Source organism: Vidua chalybeata, chromosome 3, assembly GCF_026979565.1.
Source record: "Vidua chalybeata isolate OUT-0048 chromosome 3, bVidCha1 merged haplotype, whole genome shotgun sequence".
In the NCBI taxonomy this organism is placed as follows: Eukaryota; Metazoa; Chordata; class Aves; order Passeriformes; family Viduidae; genus Vidua; species Vidua chalybeata.
The window spans coordinates 98,981,593-99,008,331 of NC_071532.1; the positions used below are offsets into that span (position 1 = coordinate 98,981,593).

General features: G+C 37.6%; 1 protein-coding gene across 2 annotated transcripts in view; it reads right to left on the reverse strand.

The window, feature by feature from the left end:
• Window positions 1–24,494, reverse strand: part of NOL10 (nucleolar protein 10) — a 50,777-nt gene extending 26,283 nt beyond the window's left edge. Inside the window, exons 1-13 of one of the 2 annotated variants that reach the window (XM_053938787.1) lie at window positions 23,667–24,494; window positions 23,188–23,233; window positions 22,333–22,431; window positions 21,479–21,556; window positions 19,569–19,606; window positions 16,632–16,753; window positions 15,827–15,892; window positions 14,093–14,153; window positions 13,504–13,589; window positions 13,055–13,133; window positions 11,730–11,879; window positions 9,299–9,365; window positions 4,508–4,560 (exon numbers count right to left, since the gene is read on the reverse strand). In XM_053938787.1, the coding sequence (XP_053794762.1) occupies window positions 4,508–4,560; window positions 9,299–9,365; window positions 11,730–11,879; window positions 13,055–13,133; window positions 13,504–13,589; window positions 14,093–14,153; window positions 15,827–15,892; window positions 16,632–16,753; window positions 19,569–19,606; window positions 21,479–21,556; window positions 22,333–22,431; window positions 23,188–23,233; window positions 23,667–24,155 (1,434 nt within the window). In that variant the 5' untranslated portion in view covers window positions 24,156–24,494. Of the gene's footprint in view, window positions 1–4,507; window positions 4,561–9,298; window positions 9,366–11,729; window positions 11,880–13,054; window positions 13,134–13,503; window positions 13,590–14,092; window positions 14,154–15,826; window positions 15,893–16,631; window positions 16,769–19,568; window positions 19,607–21,478; window positions 21,557–22,332; window positions 22,432–23,187; window positions 23,234–23,666 lie in introns of both variants that reach the window. The other variant, XM_053938786.1, reaches the window with a different exon arrangement.
• Window positions 24,495–26,739: the final 2,245 nt, after the last annotated feature.

Below are 26,739 nucleotides of genomic sequence, written 5' to 3' on the forward strand. Positions count from 1 at the left end.
CCTAATGAATAGAGCAAGTTTCAGTTTCAGTATGTTCATGCAGCTGAAAGTTTCAAGTCCAATAAATGAGACAGGACTGATTTGCAACATTTGTGTTAAGGTCAGACAAGTTTTGTGTAACCAGAAGTAAACACTCAAGAGTAACACCTATGCCCCTTGCTCTCCACCCAGAGCACTCAGGAGCTGACACATAGGGGGTTTTCTGTACAACCTGCAAAGAGAACCTTGTATGTTATGGAGCATGACAGCCTCAATTAAAGAGAATCTGACTCATCTTAGATCCCAGGTCAGTGGACCACCATGTGTCATGTGCAGAAACGTCTGCTCTCTTCACTTCTTTGGCCAGGACCTGCTTGCACTATTGAATCAACTTACGTTTCTGAGTCAGTAGTCTAAAAACTATCCCAAGGCACACACAACTTTCATTTCAACCTTCCCGAGGCACACATCAAAGTGATGTACCTGGAAGCCAGCTGGCAATAAGCAGGTTCCAAATGTTTGCATAAACAGCAAGTTAGCTATTAAACTAATGGCAAACAGCCCGATTCCAGTCAGGAATTCAGAGGCACTTGCCCTCATTAAATCCCAGCAAAATAAAACAAAAACAAAGTCTCTAAGCCACTCAAGATGTTACCTATGTAACACAAACTTTTCATTTCAACAGATTCAATTTGCTTTTTGGTCACTCAGCACTGTGTACCTCTATGAGGTATCTTGCCACTGAAAAGCAAACCTGCCTGTCCTTTCTAGAAAACCAAAAAATCGCCTTGTACTTCCTCTACTTACAGCTTTGCACACAAAAGAAAAAACTGCAGTGATTTTTTACTTTTTTTATAAGAAATGCAGTGTTCTCAGACATTCCTTATCTCAACTGTCATACCTACCCTGATGAAACTTCTGCATGAAAAGCTGATGCTTGCCATTTCTTTTACAAGCAATAATATGATACTCACTGTCAAATCTTTTATAATCCTGGAGTTAAGAGACAGCAATTTTTTGGGTTTGAAATGGAAATTCAGCTTTGGCATTAACAATGCAGAGAACGGGCACACGTACACAGATAATTCAGTCAGACATGAGCTCAGCCAGAGCACATTCCAAGCTGGCCGGACACGAGCCAGCTCCAGTTCACCAGTCATGAGCTGCGCTAGCACAGCACTGTGCCCATACTAATAAAACCTGCTGAGAGACTGGGTATGCTGGGCTGGGCACAGCCCTGCTCTGTCTGGCCAACTCCAATCACGGACAGCGGATGCTGGGTCTGTCTGCAGCCATCTATGCACATACTGCTCTGCAAGACTCCCACTGCTGTGAATTTTTTTCTCCCTACGTAGAGCACAGCACCATACATTTGGGATTTGAAGTATCCTCTTTAATCATAGCCATGGCAATTCCTTATAGCTGTTCCAGTGAGCATTGAAAACAAGAGAATAATTATTAGCACTACAGGCCAATGACAGGCACCGGCAATTGAATGGATTTTATTTACGTAACTGTCCTTTGCAGTTAGTAGCATTTCTCCCAGGCACTTACTCTGTTGTGAAATTCAACAAGACTTATAACTCAGTTCCTGTCAACATCTTAAAAACAAAGGACACATTTTTAGTAGTATTCAAGTCTACCTTAAAGAAACAAAGAGAAAATTAAGTTCCTCATTAAAAAAATTGTGAATCCTAGTTCTTAGAAAAAGACAGAAAATGACACCATGAAAAGAGATCAAGTAATATAGTTCTTCAAAGTTTTGCTCCAAAGACCCACATAACTAAACTTTGCCTGTGCAAGGAAATTAGTAAGTCTTCCAAGGGTGGAAAAAACACATGTATTAATCATCTACTGACAGAGAAACCAAAGGACAGGTGTGCTACTCTGAGCTCAAATAACTAGTCTGGAAGATCAAGGAATAAAACTGTAACATGAACGTGTTAATAACATTAAGTTTTCCTTAATAAAAAAAGCCCTGGAGCAGTTGAAGGCTGACACAAGTCCTCCATTTAATATTTTCTTCATTTAAAAGGTAGATTAAAAAAACAGTCAACACAAACAGATTTAGTGAGCTACATACTTGATTTTTAGGAAATGTAGTAAAACACCCTTCAATTAAGCAACACTGGCTGTGCCAGCCCCTTCTGTCTTGCCTGCAAAAAGGGTAAAAAAATCAGACCAGAGTGCGAGATTTCTGTCTCTATTTCAAAGTAACTTCTTCTCACTACTGTCTAACTTTTCTATTGTCTAAAGTAAGTATTTCATATTTTGAAATGAACTACAGATTGTCAACTAAAAAAGTAACAACAGTATTTCAGGTATGTTCAACAGTCTTCAAACTCAAAGCCATTGACACAAACTGGAGAGGTTCAGCTTATTTGAAAAGCAAATTTAAACTGGGCAGTAGCCTTTGAAATAAATTTTAAATTTTCTTGTATACAACAATACTTCAGATATAGAACTTATGTGGATTTATGCTTTTTATTCATCATTTGGGTCCACCTGCATACTCATGTCACTGTAAAACCCATGAAAAGGTACCATCCAAATGAGTTTAGGCAGACTCAGGTAACAAAAATCAAGGGATGGTCACACAGGAAGATGGTTTAGGGCAAGATTTATGTTAATCTTCACTGGAATAGCCTACATGCTGCAAAAATATTAGATAGTATTAGTCAGTATTTAAGTTTGCAATATTGTCTTTAGGTATTATCTGAGATCTAATACAGAGTGCTTATATTTCTTAACTAAAAATTACTTGTCTGACTTCAGAAACATGAATTCAGTACTCACAGAGGATTCTATGAGAGATTTTTGAGAGAGTAAAAACTAAGTATGTTTCATTTTGATTTACAATATGTGCAAGAATACGCAAAATAATGCTAGCTTGAACAAGTTCTAACAACCATTCATCACTGGTGACAATCAAGACAATGAAATAACTTTTTGGTTAAGTTGGATGTGAACTTCTCATGTGCCATAGCTGTCAGGTTCATGCATCATGCACAGCTGCATAAAACAAAATCTCACTGCACAATTTTCAGAGAGAAGCTGAACTTTACCTTTAGTGACAGAAGGAATGCTTTTTGCACCTGGATTATTTAAATTGACTAACTAGTCAATTCCAGTTTTAAAACTCATCACATTTCGAAAATATGTGAGTTGGTGTTCCCTAATCCATTAATTAAAAAATACGATAGAGAAAAAAATGCTTGGAGAGCTACTCTCTCAGCCTTACAAAGGACAAGGTAAATGGAAAGAAAGTGTTCCTCTTCTAATTACAGCTAATATTTTGTCATAAATAAAAAAATATTTGTTGTCTCCCTTTGTTATTCAAAGCATGGAACAGCACAGTTAAGAAAATGTGAGCTGGGTACGGCTGAATTACCGAAACAGGCAATTCACATCCAAAGAACAACCTGACATAACTCATGTATAAAATGCCACATCTCTTTAAATGCAAAGATCTAATAATATAAGTAAATATATCAGACTACAGAATTGTTTAGAGGGGTATACTATTGTGTTTAGACATGCAAATACAACATGTATATATATTCTATTCCACAAAGAGAAATGTAAACTCATAAATCTCCATCCTGAATGTAATCAAGATTGTACACAGTGGATATGGCAGTGGGGGATGACCAGAAATTAATTGAAAAAAATTAAATTTAAATTAATTTAAAATCATTTAGCTAAATGAAGACTTTTTGGCTCATTTAAAAATAGTTAAAATATATATTTCAATATTAATAAATTTTATAATTTGTCCAAAACGTGAATAAAATTAATTAAGAAGTGTATGTATTTTTATAGTCTGGTCAGCTATTCTGCATGTAAAATTTACATAGGTGTCCTACTATTTATCTTCTATCAGAACAAGCAAACCTCTGGAGAACACACTGTAGAAACTAAACCAAGAACGAAATGCAGGTTTAATTTTCTCTACAATTCCCTGACACCAGAAGGCTTGCTGCTAAGTCTCCCTAAAACAAATCTGCAGAGATAAAACATATAGTTAAACCTACAGTTAAGCCCTTCAAGTGGAAAGCTTATCCCATGAAAAGCTGCATTTGAAGGGCATTGAGCAGAAGTTACAATCAAGAGCCATACCTGAAGTCACATAATGTCATTTCTTTGTCAGAACAGAGAAGAATATTTACTGCTATGTCACTGAACACCACATATTAAAGACACTAATGAAATATTTCACAACAAAGCAAAGTTATTATCTTAAAAAACATAGTCCTTATTTAGGAATTCTTTTTCATCAGCTACCAAAAAAAACTCCACCTGAATTTTCTGCAGCCACTAACCAGTTTTGAAACCAGTAGCAAAAGGCAAATTACAGGTTGTTTTTTAAGTAATTCAACATGTTACATTAATAAATTATGGTTAACCTAAATTTACTTTATTGTGACAACTCAGACAATGTAGATATTAGTTTCAACTGAAAATACCTGAATGGTACCAAACAATTTTGTCTTTAGGAGCAATATCAGCGACAACTTGTATTACTTACTGGTATATAATAGATATTCATTTTAGGGGCTTCATTGGCAGTCATCAGCATTCCTAAAAAGAGATTTCCACATTTAAAAATATTGATCAGAAGAGGATAATACCATTTTTAAAAAAAGCTCATAAAGTACATATTCTTGGATTGCAATGGACATTAATCAAGACCTGTAATAAATTGTTGCATCAAATAACACAGGTATCAGCATAATTAACAAAGCTTAGTTTTCTATATACTCATTCACTTTTGTCCTCTATCTTAATTGTTCAGCACAACTTTAAGCAACATTAAGCTCTGACAAGTGCAGGCTGCCAACTTTCATAACAAATGTGAGCAGCTCATCCCTTAATACTGCTTAGAACAAATCCAGTTAGCATTGCAGTTAAAAACTACATTGGACATAAAATTGCAGTATTAATACATTGGTATTAGTACATGTGGTTATTTGTTTTTTTTTTTCCTAAACACACACCTCAACAGAGCCATAAATCATAGCATGATTTACACCTTCATTCATATTTCATCTTGGGAAATAAATACGACAGCAGGTTCTTGACCCAAAATGAGATATAGGATACTGTGGCTTCAAAAGGAGCAATCCTAGTGCTGTAACCAAGCAGGGCAAATGTAGAATTTGAAGTACCAATGAATATACCCAAGAAACACCACTGAATATAAAAAAAATACTGTAGGAATACTAAAATCTGCAGAAAATCTCCTACTGCTAATCGACTTTTTTAAGTTCAAAATGAAGAACACTCTCAATTTCCTTCTACATAAAAGAGTAATAAGAACATTTGCCACATACTTTTATGTTTATCTCAACTTTATCTTTCCAATGTAGCTGATCAACAGGTAATACAAAAGACTGATTATGAAGAAGAAAAGTGCCATCAAATTAGATAACATTCTGATCTGAAAGAACTGTAACATATGCCACTGAGACTATGAATAATTGGGTCAATTACTACACACCCAGAGGGCAGAAATTTAATTTACACCCAACTAGAGGAATGCAATTACCATGGGTGGAGTAATCCTTCCTACCTAATCTTTTTATTATAACTACACAATGCAGCTGGACTTACAATGTCAGAAAAAAGGGGGCTTGCTTTCCCAGCAAAGCAAGATATTTGTGAAAGCTTAGTCAGCAAACAGACTAAAAAACTGTGCCTGGAAAGGTTTGCAGGCAATTTAAGGAAAAAGCAAGAATTTATAGCATATGCTTGAATACACACACACAGAGTACGCCAGTATAGTATACAAGCTACATGCTCCCCTAACAGCACACTCACTAATACTTCATAAGACAAAGCATCTTTCCATTGACTGAATAGGAATCATTAGAAATAAGGACAGAAATTAATTCTGCAAATGCTTCAAAGATGATGGTGAAGTAAAACCTCCTCTTTGAGAGTCTTCCACCAATAATTAAAGGACAAAAACAGACTTCTAAACAGTATATGAGTGTATGCTACAAGGGAAATAGAAGAAGGAAAATTAACAACTCTTAAATGAGAAGTCTATTCCATGCATTTTTATTGCTTCAGCTTGTTAGTTTTAATAAATTTTTATGGGAAGAGACTACACCCTAACAAACTACATAACAGCCTAGTCTGATTACTGTAGGAGGGAAATAAAGGAGAGCCTGTTTTCAGAAGTTTTAATAAGACCCTCTCTAGAAAATGGTCTTCAATACAGTATCATGAATGTACAAGAATGAAAATGGGAGTATGAAGTGATAATACGTAGGAGCAGCAGTTTTAGAAAATGCAGATTTTTACCTTTTTAGTTTTTCTTACAGTACTTGGACACAGATTTCTATACACTGAAGATACTGTTGAGTTTCATTTATATTCAACAACTTGAACTGACTAAAGGTTAAATTGACTCAATAAGTGGTAAACCTTTTTCCCCTAGCCCCATTCTGTTCATGTGTGATCAGAGGAAGATATTCGAGGAAGATATTCAACTATTAAGAGATCCACTGAAGTTTGTCATCATGTAGTTTGGTCAAAGATACACAAGGGTTTGCTTCCCAGGAAAGGTACTAATACTGAAGCTGGTTGGTAAAATAGTTCAATTAAAAATGCCTAAGTATGACAAACTACCACCAAAAAAAACAGTTCACAGTATATTGATCTTGAGTGTACAATAACTAATAGAATTATAGAACCATAGAACAGTTTGGTTTGGATGAGATTCCCATGGGCTCAATTCTCAAGCTTGTCCAAGTATGCCTGGATGGCATCGTATCCTTCAGCTTGGTGTCATCTGCCAGTTTGCTGAGACAGTTCAATCCCCCTGTCTATGCCATTAATGAAGATACTAAATAAAGCTTGTCCCAATATAGAGCCCTAGGGGACACCACCTGTCACTCATTTCCATTTGGACATTGAGCTGTTGACCACTACACTTTCTGGATGAGACTATCCAACCAATTCCTCATCCCCTGAATAATCTACCCATCAAATCCTTATCTCTACAACAACGGTGAAAACGGTGTTTTGCCTTTCTGAGCAGCAGGGACACATGAAGTGTTAAAACACAAGCTAGGCAAAGATCTCCTGGGTTTCCTGTGCCAAGCATCTAAAGGAGCTCTGAAAATGCTGGGGCACCAGTAAGAGCACTGAGCCCAACTCATACTGATACTGAAATCCTGTTGTATTTCCAACTTTCCATAACTGCAAGTCCATCTTACTCAAAGCATTTCCTTATATTCAAATTTTCAGTCATGATTACTCCTTAAATTCTGAAGAAGCATGAGGTGGTTCTAAGGCATCTTAAATGCTGGTCCAACAGTATTAATGATGACCACGTGATGCACCACCTCTTACCCTCAATCTCTCAGTTTCCACTGCAACATGCTCTAGTTTTTGCCCCACTGTCTCCATGTGACTATAAAATACAACACAGTTTTCTTCCCACAACAGTTCTTACCAAAACAATCAACCTGTCCCCATGCAGACAATAAGAAAAGCAGCACTGATTTAAGCAGATGTGGGACACAGAACTGGCCTGCACAATCTGGATCTCAGTCACAGACTGAGACTGTGAACATGTGAACATGAGACTGAGACATGTGAAAAGCAATGCCCAATAGCAACATCAGAGAGACATGTGCTTTCAATTCTTTGTGCTACAAGATTTGTCCTGCAGAGTCTCATGAAAATCATTTCTGTAAAAGCACACAAGTCATGTCCACATACCACAAAGGCTACAGAGGATCCACAGCTGAGTAAGGCCCATCCTTGACATATTCAAACTTGACCTGAGCAACCTGATCAGACTTCAAAGCTGGACCTAACTTCAAGTTGGCCCTACTTTGAGTAGGAAATATACAACTCTCAGGGGTACCCACCAACCTAAATTACACTATGATTCTACATTGACAAATAACTTTTTTCTGTTCCAGTCCCTGTGGTGAGCTCTTCATTGATGCTGTGTGGACATTAATTTGCTGCCGGGTTCTCTTTTAGATGAAACCAATAAGCTTACAGGTGAAACCTGGGTGAAATGCTGAAAATAATTCACTCCAACAATCTTTCTCTGCAGCCACCATGGATGAGGGTTTATCCGTCTCCAAGGTGCACAGTTCACCCTGTCACCACACAGCAATTCTCAAATACACCCACATGAACTCCTACATTCAACCAGGGCACATGGCATGTACTCTGCTAATAGGGTCAAAAATGCCCACCATCTTATCAGGGAAGAGTATTTACTTACTCATCTTAACACAAAAAAAAAAAAAAAAAAAAAAAAAAAAAAAAAAAAAAAAAAAAAAAAAAAAAGAAACCTCCAAACCATTCTTAACTGAAGTTGGCAGAAAAGACAGATAAGTTTTAACTTGCTAGAAATCTCACACTCACTTATCTACAATCTCACATTTGAGCTGCTAGTATGAATCAAAGTCCAAGTTGATCTGTCTTTACTGCTACCTCTCTCTAAAATTAGGATAATAGCAGTTTGCAACTCAGGCATTGTCTGCTTCCAGACTTTTGCTCTGTGCCATCCTAGTAGGCCCACCTTACTTCATCTTTTCCAGTACTGCCTTCTAAAAAGGAAGTAGGTGTCACATCATACTTAAGAACTAAAGCAACTCATTTCAAGCAAGAAAATTAAGTCCAGTTGCAATCTGAAGTACAACCAAAGCATATATGCACATTCAACCATCACTTTGTAAAATATTTTTACTCATAAATTAAGTCCTGGAAACCTTGGTTAAAAGTGATCCTCAGCTTTGATCTCTAAAGATAACATTATGAGATGCCACAAATCTGAAAACAATCACAAAAACCATGCAAATTTGTGCACTTAGGAATCTACACTTAAAACCAAAGTATTAAACCTAAGGGACGGCACAATTTACGTGCTGTATTTAAATAACGGAAAGATCAAATTCTTGAAACACTTGAAAAAAAAAGTGTAAATTTGCTGTAAAGAGATTTTTTCTACACCTCTAGAAAGCAAGCTCTAACTCATCTGGGACTTCGTCAAGAGAATAGGTCAAAATTCCTATTCTTATGAGATGAGTCACTTCAGATATGTGAAGGCGTAAAAGAGGTCAATCACTCAATTAACAGCACAGCAGCTTCTAACTGCAAAGAGGCTCCTATATAATACAGATGCAGAGGAAACAAGGACACTAACTGACACATAACCCTTTATTCCAAGCTATGCCATAAGGAGGAAAGTAGACCTAAATTGTGTCACCTAAACAAAGACCACACCTTGGGTTAACAAGCTTCTTTTCCTTTTGAATTTAACAAGACATTACTATACTTAACATACCTGAATTTGGATAAAGGCAGACATCATTTATATCATGTTCTGGCTCCATTGAAGTAAATATCTTTCCCTGAAATTGTAGGAAGAAAATAAATAATAAAAAACTCCAAACAATCTAATTAAATTCAGTAAATCTAAACATTAATAATAGCTACTATAGAAGCTAAGAAACATGATGGAATAAAGATGGAACAGACTTTGCAGAACAATAAAATGTTATTAATATCTGAACATAACACAAGGAAGACAGTATTGTCTTTTATCTCCGATTCAATCTCTTACAAGGAAGAGCAGCCTACTGGTAATTGAAGACACAGCAATGTACAGTGGCACCTCTAATTTCTCAGTTTACACTTCTGTATTGAATATATATGTCAGATTTCCTTTATTTTACGCAAAAGTGGGGCTGAGGTCCACAAGTTCTGAGTACATTGTCAGTGTAACCCTCACATTGTTCACCTCTGAATGCGGCAGCTTTAAATAATTTTACTTTGCTAAGTATGATTAGCTGAAAAAATGGATTAGGAGTGGAATTTGAATCTGGAGCTTGGTTCTTCCACTTGTACTAATGTCTACATGAAATGAAATATAGCTCAGTACTTTATTTATGATTTATAAACTCATTTTTAAAGTGGTCTTGATATAAAATAAAAGTAGTAAGAGCATACAGTGGTATCTAGCTTAGACTTCAGAACTGAAGTTATAAAAGTTACTTAAGAAAGAGGTAAAAGCAGGAAACAGCATTCTCAATAATTGGAACACAGTCTGGAAAACCCAGACAAAATACAGGTGCTCTTATAAGCCAACACACAAAACAGCCAGTAAAGGAAGAGTCTCTAACAACTGGACCACATAATCTGAAGCATGAGACTACATGCCTACACAATTCTAAATGAGGGACAGGAACAAGGTAAATTTTGATCCTGTTCCTCTTTTTTTTTCTTTCCCTGCAGCAATCCCACCTACCTTTCTGGGCCCTTCCTTTCCCTCTTAGTTACATGCTGTTACCCCACCCACCTCTGGTCTCTCCCTGATGATTAAGAGGAGTCCTCCTCCACCCTGGCCTCAGCAGACAAAAGCCTGGTGCTCCCCACCCCAAGGCACGTCTCAGCATGGGGCTATTCTGGTATCAAAGCCATATGCTCTCCACCCGCAGTCTGCCTCTGCACCTGGTTCCTGGCCAGAGATAGTCAGGAACCAGCATCTGGGACAGATGGAGCCAGCTGGAACATACTCTAGGAAAGAGTCCAAAGCTATCTTTGCCTTCAAGCAGTGAGAAACACTCCCTTTTCCCACCAGAGGCCACCTGACAAGCCTTACAGTGCTTCCTTCTCAAGGAGGGAAATATACATACCTAGGAAAAATGGAGAGAGGCCACTGCAGATGTTTTAAATAATAACCAATAATTTATTTGCTCTTTCAAACAGTAACAATTAACTGCAGAGGAGCTTACAAAAAACTACTTGCAATCACAGAAAAAATAAAAGAGGCCGTTGAAAGTTCATGAAGCAGCACAACAATACTGAAGTGACTGCCTGAAATAATTAGGGAAAAAAGTCTCTACTACAACTCTCTTTATGTTTCACTATAAAGTTAGAAAAGCATAGATGAAGCATGTTTTTTAGAAGTAACACAATGACTACACACATCCCCTCAAACCAAAACAAGTTACAATAGTGTTACTATGAATCTATGGGGTAACAAAATATGTTGCCCCACAGATTCATAGTAAGGTTCATTGACAGAGATAAGAAAGAGGATGGCATGACAATGAAAGGAGCGCTATGAAAATTAGAGATTTCAATTTCACTTAGAGGCGCAAAGGGCAAGGATAAAGACATTGCTCATTGCAACATAATACCCTAATACAGTGTTAAGACACACTGTTATTTGGCTCCATGCATAGTATCTGCTTCAGTATCCAAATAGGATCCTCTGAAAATAAGCAGCACCTGGTTTTAATAGGTCTTTAACTGATCTACCTTTGAAATTAACCCTATTTTGAGCAGGGAATTGGAATAAACACGTTTTCTTTGGTGAGAAAAAACCATAACTGCATGTATTCAAGAACACTGTGAGAAATATACAAACCAAGGCAATGGCTAAGACACTACTTTTTATATTTAAATCATTCTCCTGAAAGAAGCCTCTTGGCCAGACATGTACAAACAGCTAAAAACCCCCTAAGACTACATCTTTATACCTGACAGGCTATTGAATAACTTCCCAGATGCTGATTTAGTCAGACAGGACAAAATGCTATGTAAATTAAGAGACATTAAAACCTCAAGTTTTTACACTGAATTTCAGTTTAATTAATCAACCTGCAAAAAAACACTCAAAAACAACAAACCAAAATAAAACCCCCAAAAACTCCCAACCCAAATAAAGTAAAAATTAAAAAATCTGAATGCAGTAACAAAGAACTACTTACTGTATCTTTGTTCCACATTTTTATGATTCGAGAATCCGCAGAGATAATTAAATCCAACTGATGCTGGAACTGAATTGATTTAATAGGCAGGCCATAGTGGTGATCTTTGACTATTAATGGATTACTAGACCGGAGATCATATAATAGGACCTTGAAGAATAAGAGACAAATTAAATTTATAGCATTGTAAGATCATCAGGAACTCATGCCTATCAGATCTTTCCTAAACATTTAACTAAATTTGAGATTTTACTTACATAGGCAGGATTTACATAAAATAAATAATTGTGAATTCTGAAAACCACTTAGTAAGTGAGCCCAGTTTATTCTAACCAGGTATATTAACATCAGCATGTTTCCATTTAGAAAAATTAATTAAGACCTAATAGTCTTTCTAAAGACTTCTTAATTTCTATTGAAAAAAAAATGAACCTTTTTCTTTGTTTCAATACTCTTAGTATTTCATAATTAGTAATATTTCACTTTCAGATTCTTGTGTTGTTGTTACATGATTTAAATTTTCAGACTCCCTTCCAGATTCAGTGAATATAACTTTCCCTCAGTGAAACACCATAGAACACAATTTTTTATGTCAAGGAAAGTAGAAAGTACAGGCCCTGTCTTCCAGAAACTTGTATTTTATCTCCAAAATTTCCTATGGAACTTGAGAAAGTTAAATCTTTCATGTGTAAAGTGTGAATAACAATAATCTTTGGGAAAAAATAATATTATCAGTTTATTTATTCAAAAACACCATCTACAACAAAATTTGTCTGACTTGTACACTAACATAGCAAATACAATTCTCACACACATATCTGTTCTTGAAGAAGCTACCATTTTCTAAACCCATGAAAATACTGATGAAGGCAGGAAACAATCCCCACACTTCCCTTTACAAATATGATGGTAACAATAAGTGAATTGAAATGATTCTTCATAAAAATAACAGTTGAAAGACAATAACTTCTGGTTTTCTAGCCAACATCAAGATGAGGGAGAGCACGTATGTTGCATTGAGATGGTACTCATAGTCCCAAAAAGCAGCAACTTCCCCACACGCTTGACTCAAGTCATAAGAAAACTGCAAATTTGCAGTTGTATAGTACGTAGGTTATGATGATTTAAAGTGGTACTTACAAAATTCTGAAGAGTACAAGCATTTGATAAAATTAAATTGCAGTTTGACTATTACTACTCTATACATGTAATTTATGGTCTAAGAAGTAATAGATATATACTGCACCCAATGTATTGATAGACTTGGATTGGGAATTTCAAGAGCAGGATCTCCTAAGAACTGTGGTACATGAAGTCAAATCTACCTGCCCAGTAGATGTTCCAACAGCCATATTCAAAGCCCCATCAAATTTCAGTGCTGAAATGGATGGCAAACCTTCTATCCTGCAAAGCACAATGCTTATAGTTAGGCATTCTTTCAATAAAGCCTGCAAATAATTTTTTTAATGTTAAAAAATAGCTAAGCTAATTCTTACCTAATAGTAACATAATTCACAGGTATCACTCAGAAATACTACTTCAAAAAGCTGCACTGTTTACATTCACAATGTGTATTTGTATACAGAAATAGCCACTACTACTTAGATCAGTGTCTAAGAGAACAACTTTGTGACTAAGAAAATCCTTTATTCACACTAGCAATGACAAGAGAACAAGCAGGTCATTTTAAAGTTAAGTGGGATTTATTTCTAAAACAACCAAAACTTCTGAAAAATCCAGAACAACACAATTTGAAAAGGTAGCCTTTACTCACTCTGTGTCTGCTGTCACACTGCTTAACGCACAGTCCAACAGCCCAACTCGATTTCTAGTTCTAGGATCCCAGCATTCCACTTTACCCTAAACAGTTTAGAAAATATGGTTCAAGCTTATGCAGTCGAGTCTGAAAACATTTAAATAAAATTATGAATTATCTAATCTAAGGAATAATTAACAGAATTTCCTAGGTTAACAAGAGTTGTCCTAATAATGACATACAGGGTACACACATTTCATTTGTAGTTTTTTCAATGCAATCTAAATCAAAATCACTAACACTAATTTTCTTAAGATTAATGGGGTACACATGCCAGCTAGTTTCTACAGATGGCTACACTGCAAAATGAGAGAACATTATTTTCACTCCCGTCTGCAAAATCTCAAGTGCTCAGCAACCAAATAACTCCAGTATTTTTTCTGCACTATGCTCTGAAAAGTCATCTTTAATATTATCTATATCTACTATAGCAAATGAGACCAATTAAATTAATTGGGTTCATGATTTCTTCTTATCCTCCTGCAAATTAATATAAAAATGAAACAAACACTACTGCCCTTTTCAAAAAAGGAATGCAAACATTTACCTCAGCCGTCCCCATAGCAAACAAGAAGTGTACAGGATTTATGTCACAGACATTACTCTCTCTACAACAGAAAAAAGAGCAAGTTTAATGACCTCAGTACAATTTAACACATGAACAACTAATAAGATTTCTATAATCATGTACACTACTGTTCAGCCTGGAAAAGCAAAAGTTGGAGGGAGGGAGAGAGGGAGGGAGGAAGGGAAGGACAGATGGCAACAGCTTCCCATACTTAAGGGGAGCTTACTAAAAACCGGGAAGCAGAGACAATGCTGATTACTTCAAACAGGTAAGGTTCCAACTGGATGTAAGGATAATATTTTTATGCTGTGAGGATAATTAAGCACTGGAATGTGTTAATCACAGAGGCTGGGAAATTTCCATCTTTGAAATTTTCAAGACCCCCCTGAGAAAATTCATCTGAATTCATGTGACTGTGCTCTGAACAGGAGCCTGGGTTCTGAGGTTCTCTGCGTTCCTCTGCCCATATCCACCACCTACCACCAAGCCCTGCCACATCACTCTGCTTCACTGTATTCTTAAACAACTCAATAGGACTTGAAGAAATTGCCTCAAGGTGTGCCAGGCTCAGATTGGATACTAGGAAAAATTTCTTGACTGAAGGTGTTGCCAAGCACTGGAACAGGCTGCCCAGGGAAGTGGTTCAATCACCATCCCTGGAGATAATTAAAAGACATTAGATGAGGCATTTGGGGACATGGTCTAGTGGTGGACTTGGCAGTGTTGGGTTAATGGTTGTGCTTGATGATCTCAGAGGTCTTTTCCAACCTAAATGAATCTCTGATTCTAATTATGTCAAAAGATCTTTATGATTACTTATGTTCTATAGCTTACATCTCCAACATGTTGTCTGACCAATGATCTCCTTTATTTCACCCAAGTATTCTGTTTCTCAGCAGGGCACTCAAGAGCCCTGTATTTCAACAGCAATTCTTCCAAAGTACAAATATTTCTTTCTACACCACTTATCCCAGCACTTTCCAACTTCTTCCATTCAAAACACTCTACTTCTAATTCTGTAACTCATCCAACTCCCTCATCTCAAAACCTTCTCACAACTTCAGTCACATCTCTCTAATCCAGATTTTACTTTACACCCTTACCTCTCCCATTCCAGGATTTCCCCTTTTTTTTAACTCCTGTTGCTCAGTTTTTGAGCTCCATTAAGCTATCCTGCCCACCAAACACCAGCTGCTGCTCACCAACAAGCCATTCTATCTAGTGAAGTCTGTTCTTCTCATCTGCCTCTCTCCACATGAAAAAAGCTCAGTTCCTACTCCGGTAGGGTTTTCAAAAGAATAAGACACATGCTGGAGATGTAAAATTCTCTTTGGGCTACTTCAAGAGCAGAAGGACAAAGACATGTCTGGGAAAGTACATACCCTGTGGGTAGATCTCTATATATGATGGCTAAATTGAGTAATAATGGCAAAGTTTTAATGAAATGCTCTTAAGATCAAGTTATATAATACCTATTTAGTCCATATTAAGCAATTTTAAAATATCCACAAAAGAAAATTCAATTAAACATAAAAACTAGAACAAAAAAATTACAGAACATAAAATGAAATGAGACTCAGACTCAGCATATGTTCTTTTTCGACGCTGCAAAGTATTTGGGCAGTGTTCAGAGAGGACTGGGGGTGAGCATGCTAGAAGTCTGCTTCCACCTGGTGGAAAGAAGACAGAGGTCATGCATTACACAGAACTTACGAAGCTTCGGTTTGCAGGGAGTTCAGAAATCTTCCTTGTTCCAGATTTAGCCTGTACACTTCAGAACTACAAAAGTAAAACCCAAAATTACTCTTGTGCCTTACAAATACTGAAAAACACTGCTGTAAATTTGGAGGTATTGTAAGGATTCTTATTCACAGCCTAATTTTGCCAAATATACAATTTTCAGAATTTACAATTTACAACAAGACAAATATATACTTCAGTGTTCAAAATACAGAGAAAAATGTGCATGTTCACCATTTATTTATTATACTTCAATATCCTACCAATTATTATTTTTCCAGCCAAAAGATACATTAACTCATTTCTCAAGATCTTTTAATTTCCTGTGATTTAAGTTACATCTTGAATTTCTACTAACTTAGTTTGAAACCCTAAGGATCTAAGTTTATTTTTACTGTGTGTTTTCAGAAACCAAATTAAGTGATTTAACTCACACTTCACAGCAATAAAACACCAACCAGGATATGAAAAGTTATTTACTTTACTTAAATGCTAAACACTTTTAAAGAATACACTGACATGCAGTTTTAAATACAAATTTGCAAATACATGATATACGTGGTTTAAGAATCAAAAAAAAAAAAAACCAGCTTAAAAATAGCATGGAGAACTGAATTAATTTTAATCTTCCTACATTTTCCACTCTTCACCATTTTCCTTATTAATTTGGAAGGAATCGCCACTTCCTCCACTTCTCAGCTTTTCTAATATTTTAATATTCATTTTATTATTGGAAAACACTGCTAACAAAACTAAAACAAAATATTCCACTTAATACCTTGCTCCTACGAAATACAGGTCACACGATGGGTAGTGGTAAGAGAAATCTCTACCAAATTTTGGTATTCTTGTCTTGTAGTAATGGCCATGTTGCGAATGAAACTCCACAAATCTGCCACACTGCAAGAAGACAATCTGAAAATAAAATTAAAAGCACTGAAACATACAGAAACAGACAAGTATCTCCCCAACTTGTCTTACAGCACAAACTCCAGGGAGGTTTTTTTTCAAACTCATATAGCCTTATCACAACTTATTCAAACAATTTCTACTAAAATGATAGAATCAACTACTCCTTCATCATTCTCACTAGCCACAGCAGTTTTATTAATATAAATTATATGAATATTCACAAGAGTAAATGAGACACCCTGAAAGTGACTCTGCAGTCAGGAACAACACAGTTATCTCATGCTCTACTGCACCAAAATTAACATTTCTACTTCCTTCAAGACACTACAGTTAGTGATTTCTTCCAGGTACAAAGCTGTGCAGACACCAGTATGTTCACATGGCTAGGCACATGAGCTACACATCCTCATGCACAACAGCATTCCAATAAATGGCACCAATGATCTTTCTGCATTTTTCTTCTTTGCCAACTGAATAAGTAGATTGCTTCTTTCTGAAACGTAGACAAACAGCTCAGTCCTGGAAAAACCTAAAGGGAGGCATTACTAGAGATTTCAATCTACCCCAGTAAATAAAATAGGCCAGGTCCTGCTGTTACACTCCTTATGGCAGGTTAAGATGGCACATACCCACAGGAAGAGATTCTTCCCACTCCAGCAATGGCATCACCCTCATCACCCATTGCACTCATGCTGCACCTCAAACCATGACCAGGCCCTGAGCAATGGAGGAACAGCTGACCTGGCCCAAACTCGTGCCATGCATGATAATCACAGCGAAACCTTTGTCTCTGAGCCTCATCCCTATTTAGCTTGGATTAGAAAAGTGACACTTTAGTTTGGCTTGTGTAGTACATGCATCTTCTAAAAACAGCACATAGCAAATATCTGAAATTTTCTACTGCTGAATTACATTGCTAGCAATGCAAATAAGGATGAGAAACTCAGGGAAGGTGAGGGACGCAAGTTACTTTAAATCTGTCATCTTTATTTAAAAATTTGTATAATTGTCTTACCACTAAAAATTTTCCATTTAAACACAAATTTCTACAATACTGGACTTGAATATATTTGTGTTCTCTTTCATTAGTAGTGGATATGGCTCACTGTAAATCGTGTTTGTTTTTTCTTCTTACTAAATTACTTTTGGTCACCACTAGAAAACTATAACCTAAGGGTAGCAAAAGCATTGGCACTGCTGTGTGGCAAAAATACTATGTGGAAATACAGGTCTCCTGGCAAAAGGCTGTGGGAAAAAATATACTACGCTCTCTCCCAAGTCTAAAACTTAGTCCAAGTCTAAGACTTTTAGGCTTAAAACTTAGAAAAGCACAGAAATGTAACTGGCCTTATGGGTATTAATCTGTATGAAAGAAAAAAGGTGCTCTCACTGTGAAAATGCAAATAAGCTTCAAAGCAACCTTACAGGGATGGCAGGAACAGATCTGGAGAAACACTATTTTCCCCGGCTATGAAAGGATGCTGAGAGCACCAAGAGAGCTACCAAGATTGGCAAGGGACAGAATACAGCACAAAAAAAAAAACTCTTTTCAGTAGCAACAGTAAAAACTTAAGATTTTCCTGGGCAGGTTTAACAGGAACTAAAAATTCTTTATGACAAGGTAGAGCAGAACTGCAACTATTCAGTAAATCTGTGGAACCACAGGAACCACCATGCCTACAGATTTTGACAGAACTGTTCAAGCATTAAAATGATATTTTAAGGTCCCATTCCAATCAATACTTCTATGATTCTAAAAATTTCAAGTGTAATTTCTTAAATATTGTTCCCTCTTTCTAACATGTCCACAAATTATGACAGCAATTTGATGTTTATATTTCTTTCTGATTATTTCTTAAGTTTTAGTAAAATAAAATTGAAAATATAAAGATGAAGCTGAAAAAGTATGGCTTCAGCCTGAAATACAGCACCCATTTCAGCTGAAAACACACACACCTTTCTGTTCACAACCAGTCAGAAACATCTGGGAAGAAAACATGTTAATCGGTCTCCCAAATGACTATTTGGTATGTAGAGCCAGAAACATTTTCCACCAGACAGACAAGTGGGAAGCTACTATGAAATATCAGCCATTACCTTCTGCTACTTGAATTCATGCGCTTCCTTGGAAATCTCACGGGAAAAATGAAAAAAAAAAAGCTACAAGGCTAGATGATCATGTATCTGATCAAATAGCAGTATTTATTAAAACAAACCTATACCTGAAATGGCAAGGTCTTTTCACAGAAAAAAAAAAAAACCATAAAATAAACACTTAGGTGATTTCTTCCAGTACAGCACTTAATTTAAAAATAAAACTAAAGAAAAAAGATATTACTTCTCTCCACAATTTTTGCCTCATTCAAATGCTCATTACCATCATGTCTATAACAACACTGACAAATCAGGTTGTTAACTTACCCGTAGCTATCCCACCTTTCAAAAACAGTGTACGTGTGCATCACTTGTCACAAGGGATTGTGACTAAATGTTAGCCCAGAAAGAAAAGTTAATTCCATTTTTCATATTATTTTGCTTGTAGGATAGATCACTATTTGAAGTTTTTCTCTCCAACAGACAAAAAACTTTAAAAGTTGTAAAGTAAATTATAGTACAAAGACACAAAGAAAACAAACAAAATTTTAAAGGTGCAAAAAATGTTTATCCTGTTTGCAGTTTTTTAAAAAACATTTTTGTTCCAAAAGCCGTGTTGATTGACTGCCTTTACTATATATGAAAATGCATTTTTAATATACATACTAAACAATTTTTTCATTTATACACTGAAAACTACTAAACATACCTTTGAGTAATCATCTGATAAAATCTCAAACGTAACCACTAGAGGAGAGAGCAAGAGAATTGAATCAACAAAGCAGGCAAACTTATTTGCAGACATTGGCATAATCCTGAAAACATTTACACTCATGCTAATCTTTAGTCATGTAAGTATTCCCCACAGGTGCCAATGCATAATGCAGGCATTAATCTTTAGTAAGATCTCTAATTATGTAACTTGATTTGCAAAACCATAAGTAGTTTTCTAAAACTTCAGAAACATATGAAGCATCCTGTAATCTTTTTATTGTTCTTGTATACTTGACACGTTCCTCAACACAATACTCAACCATGTATTTTATGGGTGTGTATTTTATGGGTGTGGGAATGTCTAATCAAATGGTTTTCAGTGACTGTGTGGCCCATGAAGCTTTGGTAATCCATCAAAGATGATAAAGAATTACATGTGTTTGGACATATATGCATAAACTTGCACATGCAGTCCTTCCAAGGGGTCAGCGCTTCCACAAAAAAAAGTTAAGGCGCAAAAAAAAAAAAAAAAAAAAAAAAAAAAAAATCACAAATGTGAAAGCTACTACTCATGCTGAACACTACCATATTGAACTTTGCCTAGTTGTAATTGAGCTGAGTTGGGAACATTAGGGAGTAGCTGACTGAGCTAAATTGGTTCTATTTAAATGAGATAATTAATTTAAAGTTAACTAATTTAAAGTTACCTGAAGTGACTCTATGCTAGATTTAAAATTAAACATACTTCTGCAGTCTACTAAGATGCCAGTTCAAAAAATTTAATTAGCAGCAAGCATTTATGATTACAATGACTTCCATTCTTTTAAAGAGGGTTTCACTCTTGCCATACCTTCCACTCCCCAGCCTCTCTGAAACCCTGCCTAACAGTGCTCCTTCACCTTACATGACTCCTTGTAGTCCTAAGGCAGAGACCACAGAAATACCCCCATCCTCTTATTACAATTTTTATTTCTTGCATCACTTTCACACCCATCAAAGTCAGACCAGTTCAATTCTTCTATAATGAATGTGCTCATTTTCTCATTGTTTTGGTCACCCCTACATCCCAGCTTTCAGTCATCAGTCATCATCAAACAAAAAAACCTGAAATAACAACCCTCCCACCCCTCCCCCCAACCCCCACAAAAAAAATAAAAAAAAAAAACAAACTAAACAAACAAAATAACCTCATAATTCCTGAAATTTAAGCATCCTAAAAGCTCAGAGCTGTGGCAGCTCCTGCCCTGCTCTAACTGCCAGCTGATTCTCCCTTTCCCATTGTCTAGACGGATCCTTATTTTCCTCACCACAGTTGCTCTCCCACCAAATTAGTATCAAATAAGGTGTAATTAGGGCCTTGGTCATGCTACCATCTACCCCTAAGTACCTTGTTTCCAGAAAACAAACAGAAAACCAAACCAGCAAACAAACAAACCAACACTCCCCCAGGAAATTCTCTTTACCCTGTAACTCACCTACTCAGCTTGGGCTCCAGAGAGAAAACAGCAACTCACAGTGCATTCTCCTACCTTACTGCTTCACAGAACAGGTTAGGAAGGGAGATCTTGCCACCACCCAGCCTTTGTCCTTATCACATCCACCAAACAGAACACAGATCTCAGCCACATTCACCCTCTGAGCCCTACACTTTCTGGCTCAAGGTAAGTCTTACATCACTCACACCCTCTTTTCCAGGCAAGGAAAGAATTTTGAAATCAGAATAAAAGGGGAAAATTCAGAGATGAAACGTAGATGGTTTTACTCTAGATTCTTGTGGTCCCCTGAAGTACATTGTGTCCCTCAGCACAGGGAGCAGAATTTCTGTTTGAATCCAACCTAAATTATGTATGACAGACAAGTACTAACAGGTACTATTATGTACTAACAGCCATGGCTTATACTAACCTTCGGAATCTAAGCATCTTTCAAATTTCTGGGATAACTGATAGGTATCAAAACAGCGGACCCTGGGCTTGTAAGTTCCTGAAAGAGTAATTTGATGTTTAATTAAATAAAAAAGTTAAACAAAAAGATAACACAAAAGCATTTTTTTTAAGTATAGTGTCTTATATATACAGGCTTTACTGTGTTGCTACTATAAGTCTTCTGATCTTCCCAAAGCCTCTGTGACTGGAAAAACATACCTCTTAGTAACACAACTTTACAGCCTAGTTTCTGTAAGCACCCCATTAGCATGCAGGTTCTTCTAACAACCAGATTTGTCATACAGAATCTAGTAACACCTTCCAGTAAATCTGAAAGACCAAGGCTCCTCATGTTACTAACACCTACTAAAGGATTCATGTCTGGATCCCATTTTGACAGTCACAAAATGCAGATTATCCCCCTCCTATAAAGCAATACTCAAACAATCATGTTCAGAAGTTATTTAACATACACACACTAAGAGTAATTCAGAATTTAGCATTTAACTGTATTATAGACCGATTTGTTTTATTAGTTTTTTATTTGTATTATAAACCCTGGCAGCAGGGGGGTTGGATTAGATAATCTTCAAAAATTCCTTCCAACCCAAACCATTCTATGATTCTAAGAATGCATGTATTCTAAACAGAAGTGTTGCACAGCACCACTCCCAAGACAGCCATTCTATCACATGTTAAAAGTAAGCTTCCAGCAGAATGTTCAGTTCCACACTTTAAAATTAACTCTTAACAATTCTGCCTGAAACACTAAGTCACTCTGCACCCAAGATTACCTAGGACTTTTGGCCTCTGTTAGAGAGACTGTTAACTCACCAACTGCCATAATATACTGTCCATCTCTTGATACCTTAATCTTTGTGCTAACCGTGGGCATTTCAAAGTCTTGAATAAGTTCAATTCTTCTACGGATATCTATAAAGAAACAAAAGTGCAGAATTAGCACAATTCCATCAGTCAAAAAAACTGTAACAGTTTCCTAAGGAAGCATGTTGAGCTAATTGAGTATAGGGAATATCCTTTACAGATATTACAATTACCACATTATAAGCAGTTTAACACAATCTGCTAACCCTAAGAAGCAGACTACCCCTGTGCAAATAAATTAGTACTCCAAGATAACTGTGTAACAAGTTATTATACAACATAGTAGCAAATACTCATTGCACACTTTCACAGTTAAAGCCTTGTATAAGATATTTTACACCCCGTTATCTCTATGCATTTTTTTCTTGGTTAAGTTTCTTGTATAACACTTCCAGTGATTCCAAATAGCCTTTTTTATTTTCTGTAAGAAGCTTAGGCTATAATGATGTGGTCTCTAAGATTAGCACAGGATCACAGAGGAGTTTATGGTCTGATTTTAACATAAGGGACAACATGGAATTCATCCATCATGTTTCTGTTACAATCCACAATCCAAATATTTAATGTCTAAAATTTAAAACACCACTGGTTATACAGTGTTCACCTGAAGCTATACGAGAATTTGAAATAACTATCTGTAGTTTAATTCTGTAGTTTTTATATTATGACTTAAGGATAAGCGTGTATCAGTCAGTGTGGAGTCACTCACTGTGTATCAGTCAGTGAGGAGTCTCCTCTGGGTCTGCATGTTATGTATGTGGAGTAGCCAAGTATTGCTGAGCACCCTTCGAGGGGAAAACTCACCCACATCTTTCTTCTGTAAAGCTCTTTTCTTCCTGTCAGAGAGCCACTGCAAGCAAAGGTATACATCAGTCTTGAGCTCATTATTCTTACAGGAACCCGAGAATCAAAATTTATCCAACCATTTGAAACATAAGACATTTAGGCCGCTAATTCTTTTATTCTTTGATTATCTTCCAATTTCCCTTCCACTGATAAGTTTAACCATTCCACACCAAGACAACGTACGAGGTCGTGTTGCTTACGGGTCTGTGGACCAGCAGCGCTACAGCCAGAGGTTCACTCATGTAAACCGCATTTCTAATGTAAGAACCACTCAGAGCTCTTCCTCGGTAACGATCCCAGTACAAGAGCACATGGACCGGGGCAGCTCAGCCAGGCCGGGCCGGGCCGCGGCTCGGCCCCCGCGCCGGCACCGCGCGGGTCCGGCTCCCGCCGCGGGACCCGGGCCGGGCCGAGCGCGTTCCCCCCGCCGCCCTCACCTCCGGGAGGCTCCTGCCGGCGCTCAGGCTGTAGATCTTCACCTCGTTGAGGCTGGAGACCTGCATGGCCGCAGCTGCGCCCGCCTCTTCCCGGGCAGAGAGGAAGCGGAAGGCGAGGCGCTTCCGCCAGTTCGGCCTCAGCCGGCGGCGTGCGGGGCCCGGCGGGGAGGACGGCCCGCGACCGCGGCTCTGCCCCTGCCTCCGTCTCTGCCTCACACCGGGGAGAGCGGGGAAGCACAGCAAACCCGCAGGACAGCGAGGTCCGCTGGCTCCGCAGCAAAGCAGCTCCTCTGCTGCCTCGTCCCTGGGCGCTGCCCACGGTCCCAGCGCCCCGGAGCGCGGCGCTGCCAGGAGTCGGGATGGGGGCAGAGGGCAGGAGCCGGGCAGCCGTGTGCCCTCTCCGCAGGGCCCGGCCTGTGTCCGGACACAAAGAGCCCTGTCTGGAGTGTCCATCAGGCAGGCTGCGGCGTCATTCTCGATGGTCTTCATGTGAACTCAGGAAGGCAGGAGTTGTTCCTGCAGCCTTGGGGGAGGCGGTTAATTTTCTCACCCTGTGGCAAGCCGTGTCCGTTAGCCATGGAAAACACTGAGTCCCAGATTTGCTGATCAGAACCTTGCTAGCAACCACAGAAAGACACATTCTTATTTCTTTGTAGCATCGCTGTTGAAAAAAAAAAGAAAACCAGTATCCAGAATTCCAACGATTCTTGTTCCAATTTACAGTACCAAAAACAAGGACTGAAATAATGTATATCCAGTCCATACACACGTTGAAGAAACAATGAAAATCGCAACTAAATTTTTAACAGTGCATAACTCTGGCACTGAAGCGATCTGAAGCAGTTTCAAATAAGTCTTATGCATGGTGTTCCCTGAATGGTGTATCACAATGATGATACCAATATCATGACTAAAAAGAGCTCTATTCAGGGTTGTATTAGGGGGTGTTAGAGCTGAGATTCTTGGGAGATGAGCACACCTAAATATAGGTACCTATAAGTTTAAACTAGATGTTTAGCTCCCATTTCAGAGAGCTAAGGTTTTACTTGCTTATATGTAGGTTGTCTAGTGACATTTGAGATGCCATGTGGTATCCAGGGCTCCTGGACGGGGCTGACACAAGACCTATGGAAAATCCAAACCCTTCTGCTGTGTAATCTGGAGGCAGGCAGGATGTGCAGGGACATCTCTGGTGGCACTAGAAGCTCAAGCAGCTGAATATCATCCCTGGTAAATGCAGTTAATTAAGCGTGAAGGAGTGTGGTGCAGCAGCCACTGCATGTCTTCTATTGGGGTGAGTTTGATCAGGTTCCACAGTCTGATTAGAGCACCATGAGCTATTAATAGACATTTAAAGCTGAATTGCTGAATTCACTGAATTGCTGAGTCCACAATTCTGGATATTGTAAGGAATCCCAGACATTCATGGGGGGTTGGTTGTTATGGCTTGGGATATGCAGAAGACCTGTGTTATCCTAGAACAGCAGCTTGAAGGCCCAGCGGCATATTCCAGAGCACTCAAAAAGCATTCAGCAGCATCTGATGTCTGAACCTACAAAGAATTCCTAGAGGTGTAGAACACGGGAGATAGCAGCTTTCCTTCTAGTGTCAGTGTCATAATTGTCTAGGTAATTAATTCTGGTTATCTGTTTGAGAAAGTTGTCTTGGGAGATACTTCAAGTAGGGTATTTCAATACCCTTAATGATTGTTTAGAGGCAGAGTTTTTCTCCCTCAATGTGGCACCTGAAGAAGTACTCACAAGTACTGAGAGAGACAAAGTCACAGAAAAGTTCATTGCTTTGGTGGATCAAAGGGAGCAGAAAGACACGTGATGATCATGAGGGAATTAGACAGCTCTGAGATCACATGGCACCACATGCAGGGCCAGCCAGGGAAGTGAGCTGGCAGAGCTGTGTTACCACCAGACTGCAGCATGATCCTTGTCCCTCAGCATATGCTGCCTGCTCCTTCCCCTTCCCCTTCACTGCTGCCTCATCCAGCCTAAAAATATGTAATGGGGTAAAAAGAAGAAAGTTTGAAAAGTCACAGTAAACCAAGAAAATTTGATAATGGAAAACATTCAACAGGACATTGTTTAGACATTAACATCGTTCTTGTTTCTTTTTGTAATTTTCTTTTAAAACAATAAATAGCATAAAATATTTCGCTTTTATAATAGTAAAAAAGCTATATGAAGGGGGAAAATGGCATTCCTGATATAAAAATGTTCAGGAATTAAGTAGTGTATATTGCAGAATCCAGAAATCCAACAACGCTATGGCTTGGATTTTACCTTATTTATTAGAACAAGCATGCGTACAGAAAAACAGTCCTAAAATCTAGCACCTCTGCAGCAAGAAATTTTTCTCATCTGTTAGCACTAGTTTCAACTTACATGATTCTAAATTTAAGGAGATTATGAGAATGTAATATTTCTAAAATTAATTATGCAAAGCATTTGCACAGCTTGAGACTGCAGCAAGGATCCAGTTAATAGTGTTCTTGGTTTGGGATGGGAAAGAATTGCCTTATATAGGTGATCAGGTCTACAGTACCTCTCAGACCTGTAAGCTGTGGGTAAAGATATATATGATGTAGATACTTAAACATCAGTTAAGTATGTTTTCATTATTAAAATGTATAGTCTAAAGAAACAAACAAAAAAGAAGGATTAGACAATAATCACTTATTCTGTGAATGCCATCTCGCAGAGCAATATGTTCATTTTTTCCCATAACTTCTGGAAAACCCTTTGTCATGCCCTAGGGGACACTATGATTGAAAATAATTAGAATCATAGCAGTTATGAACTGAATGTTTAATTAGTCTAGAAAGGAAAAAAACCCAAGCAAACAAAAAATCCCTATGAATTGGTTATTTCAGCTACAAATCTTCTCAGTGTCTTTTTTGGAGTGCTTTCAGTACAGACTCGCCTCCTCCACACATGTATTGCTTTTTTATATATCACTAAAAATGTTAAAGAGAAGCAAAGGAAGATGAATCCTTCGCTAACCTAAAGGATCTTTACATTTAGGGTCTAAGACTTTGACCTACACATTAGCTACCTAAAGC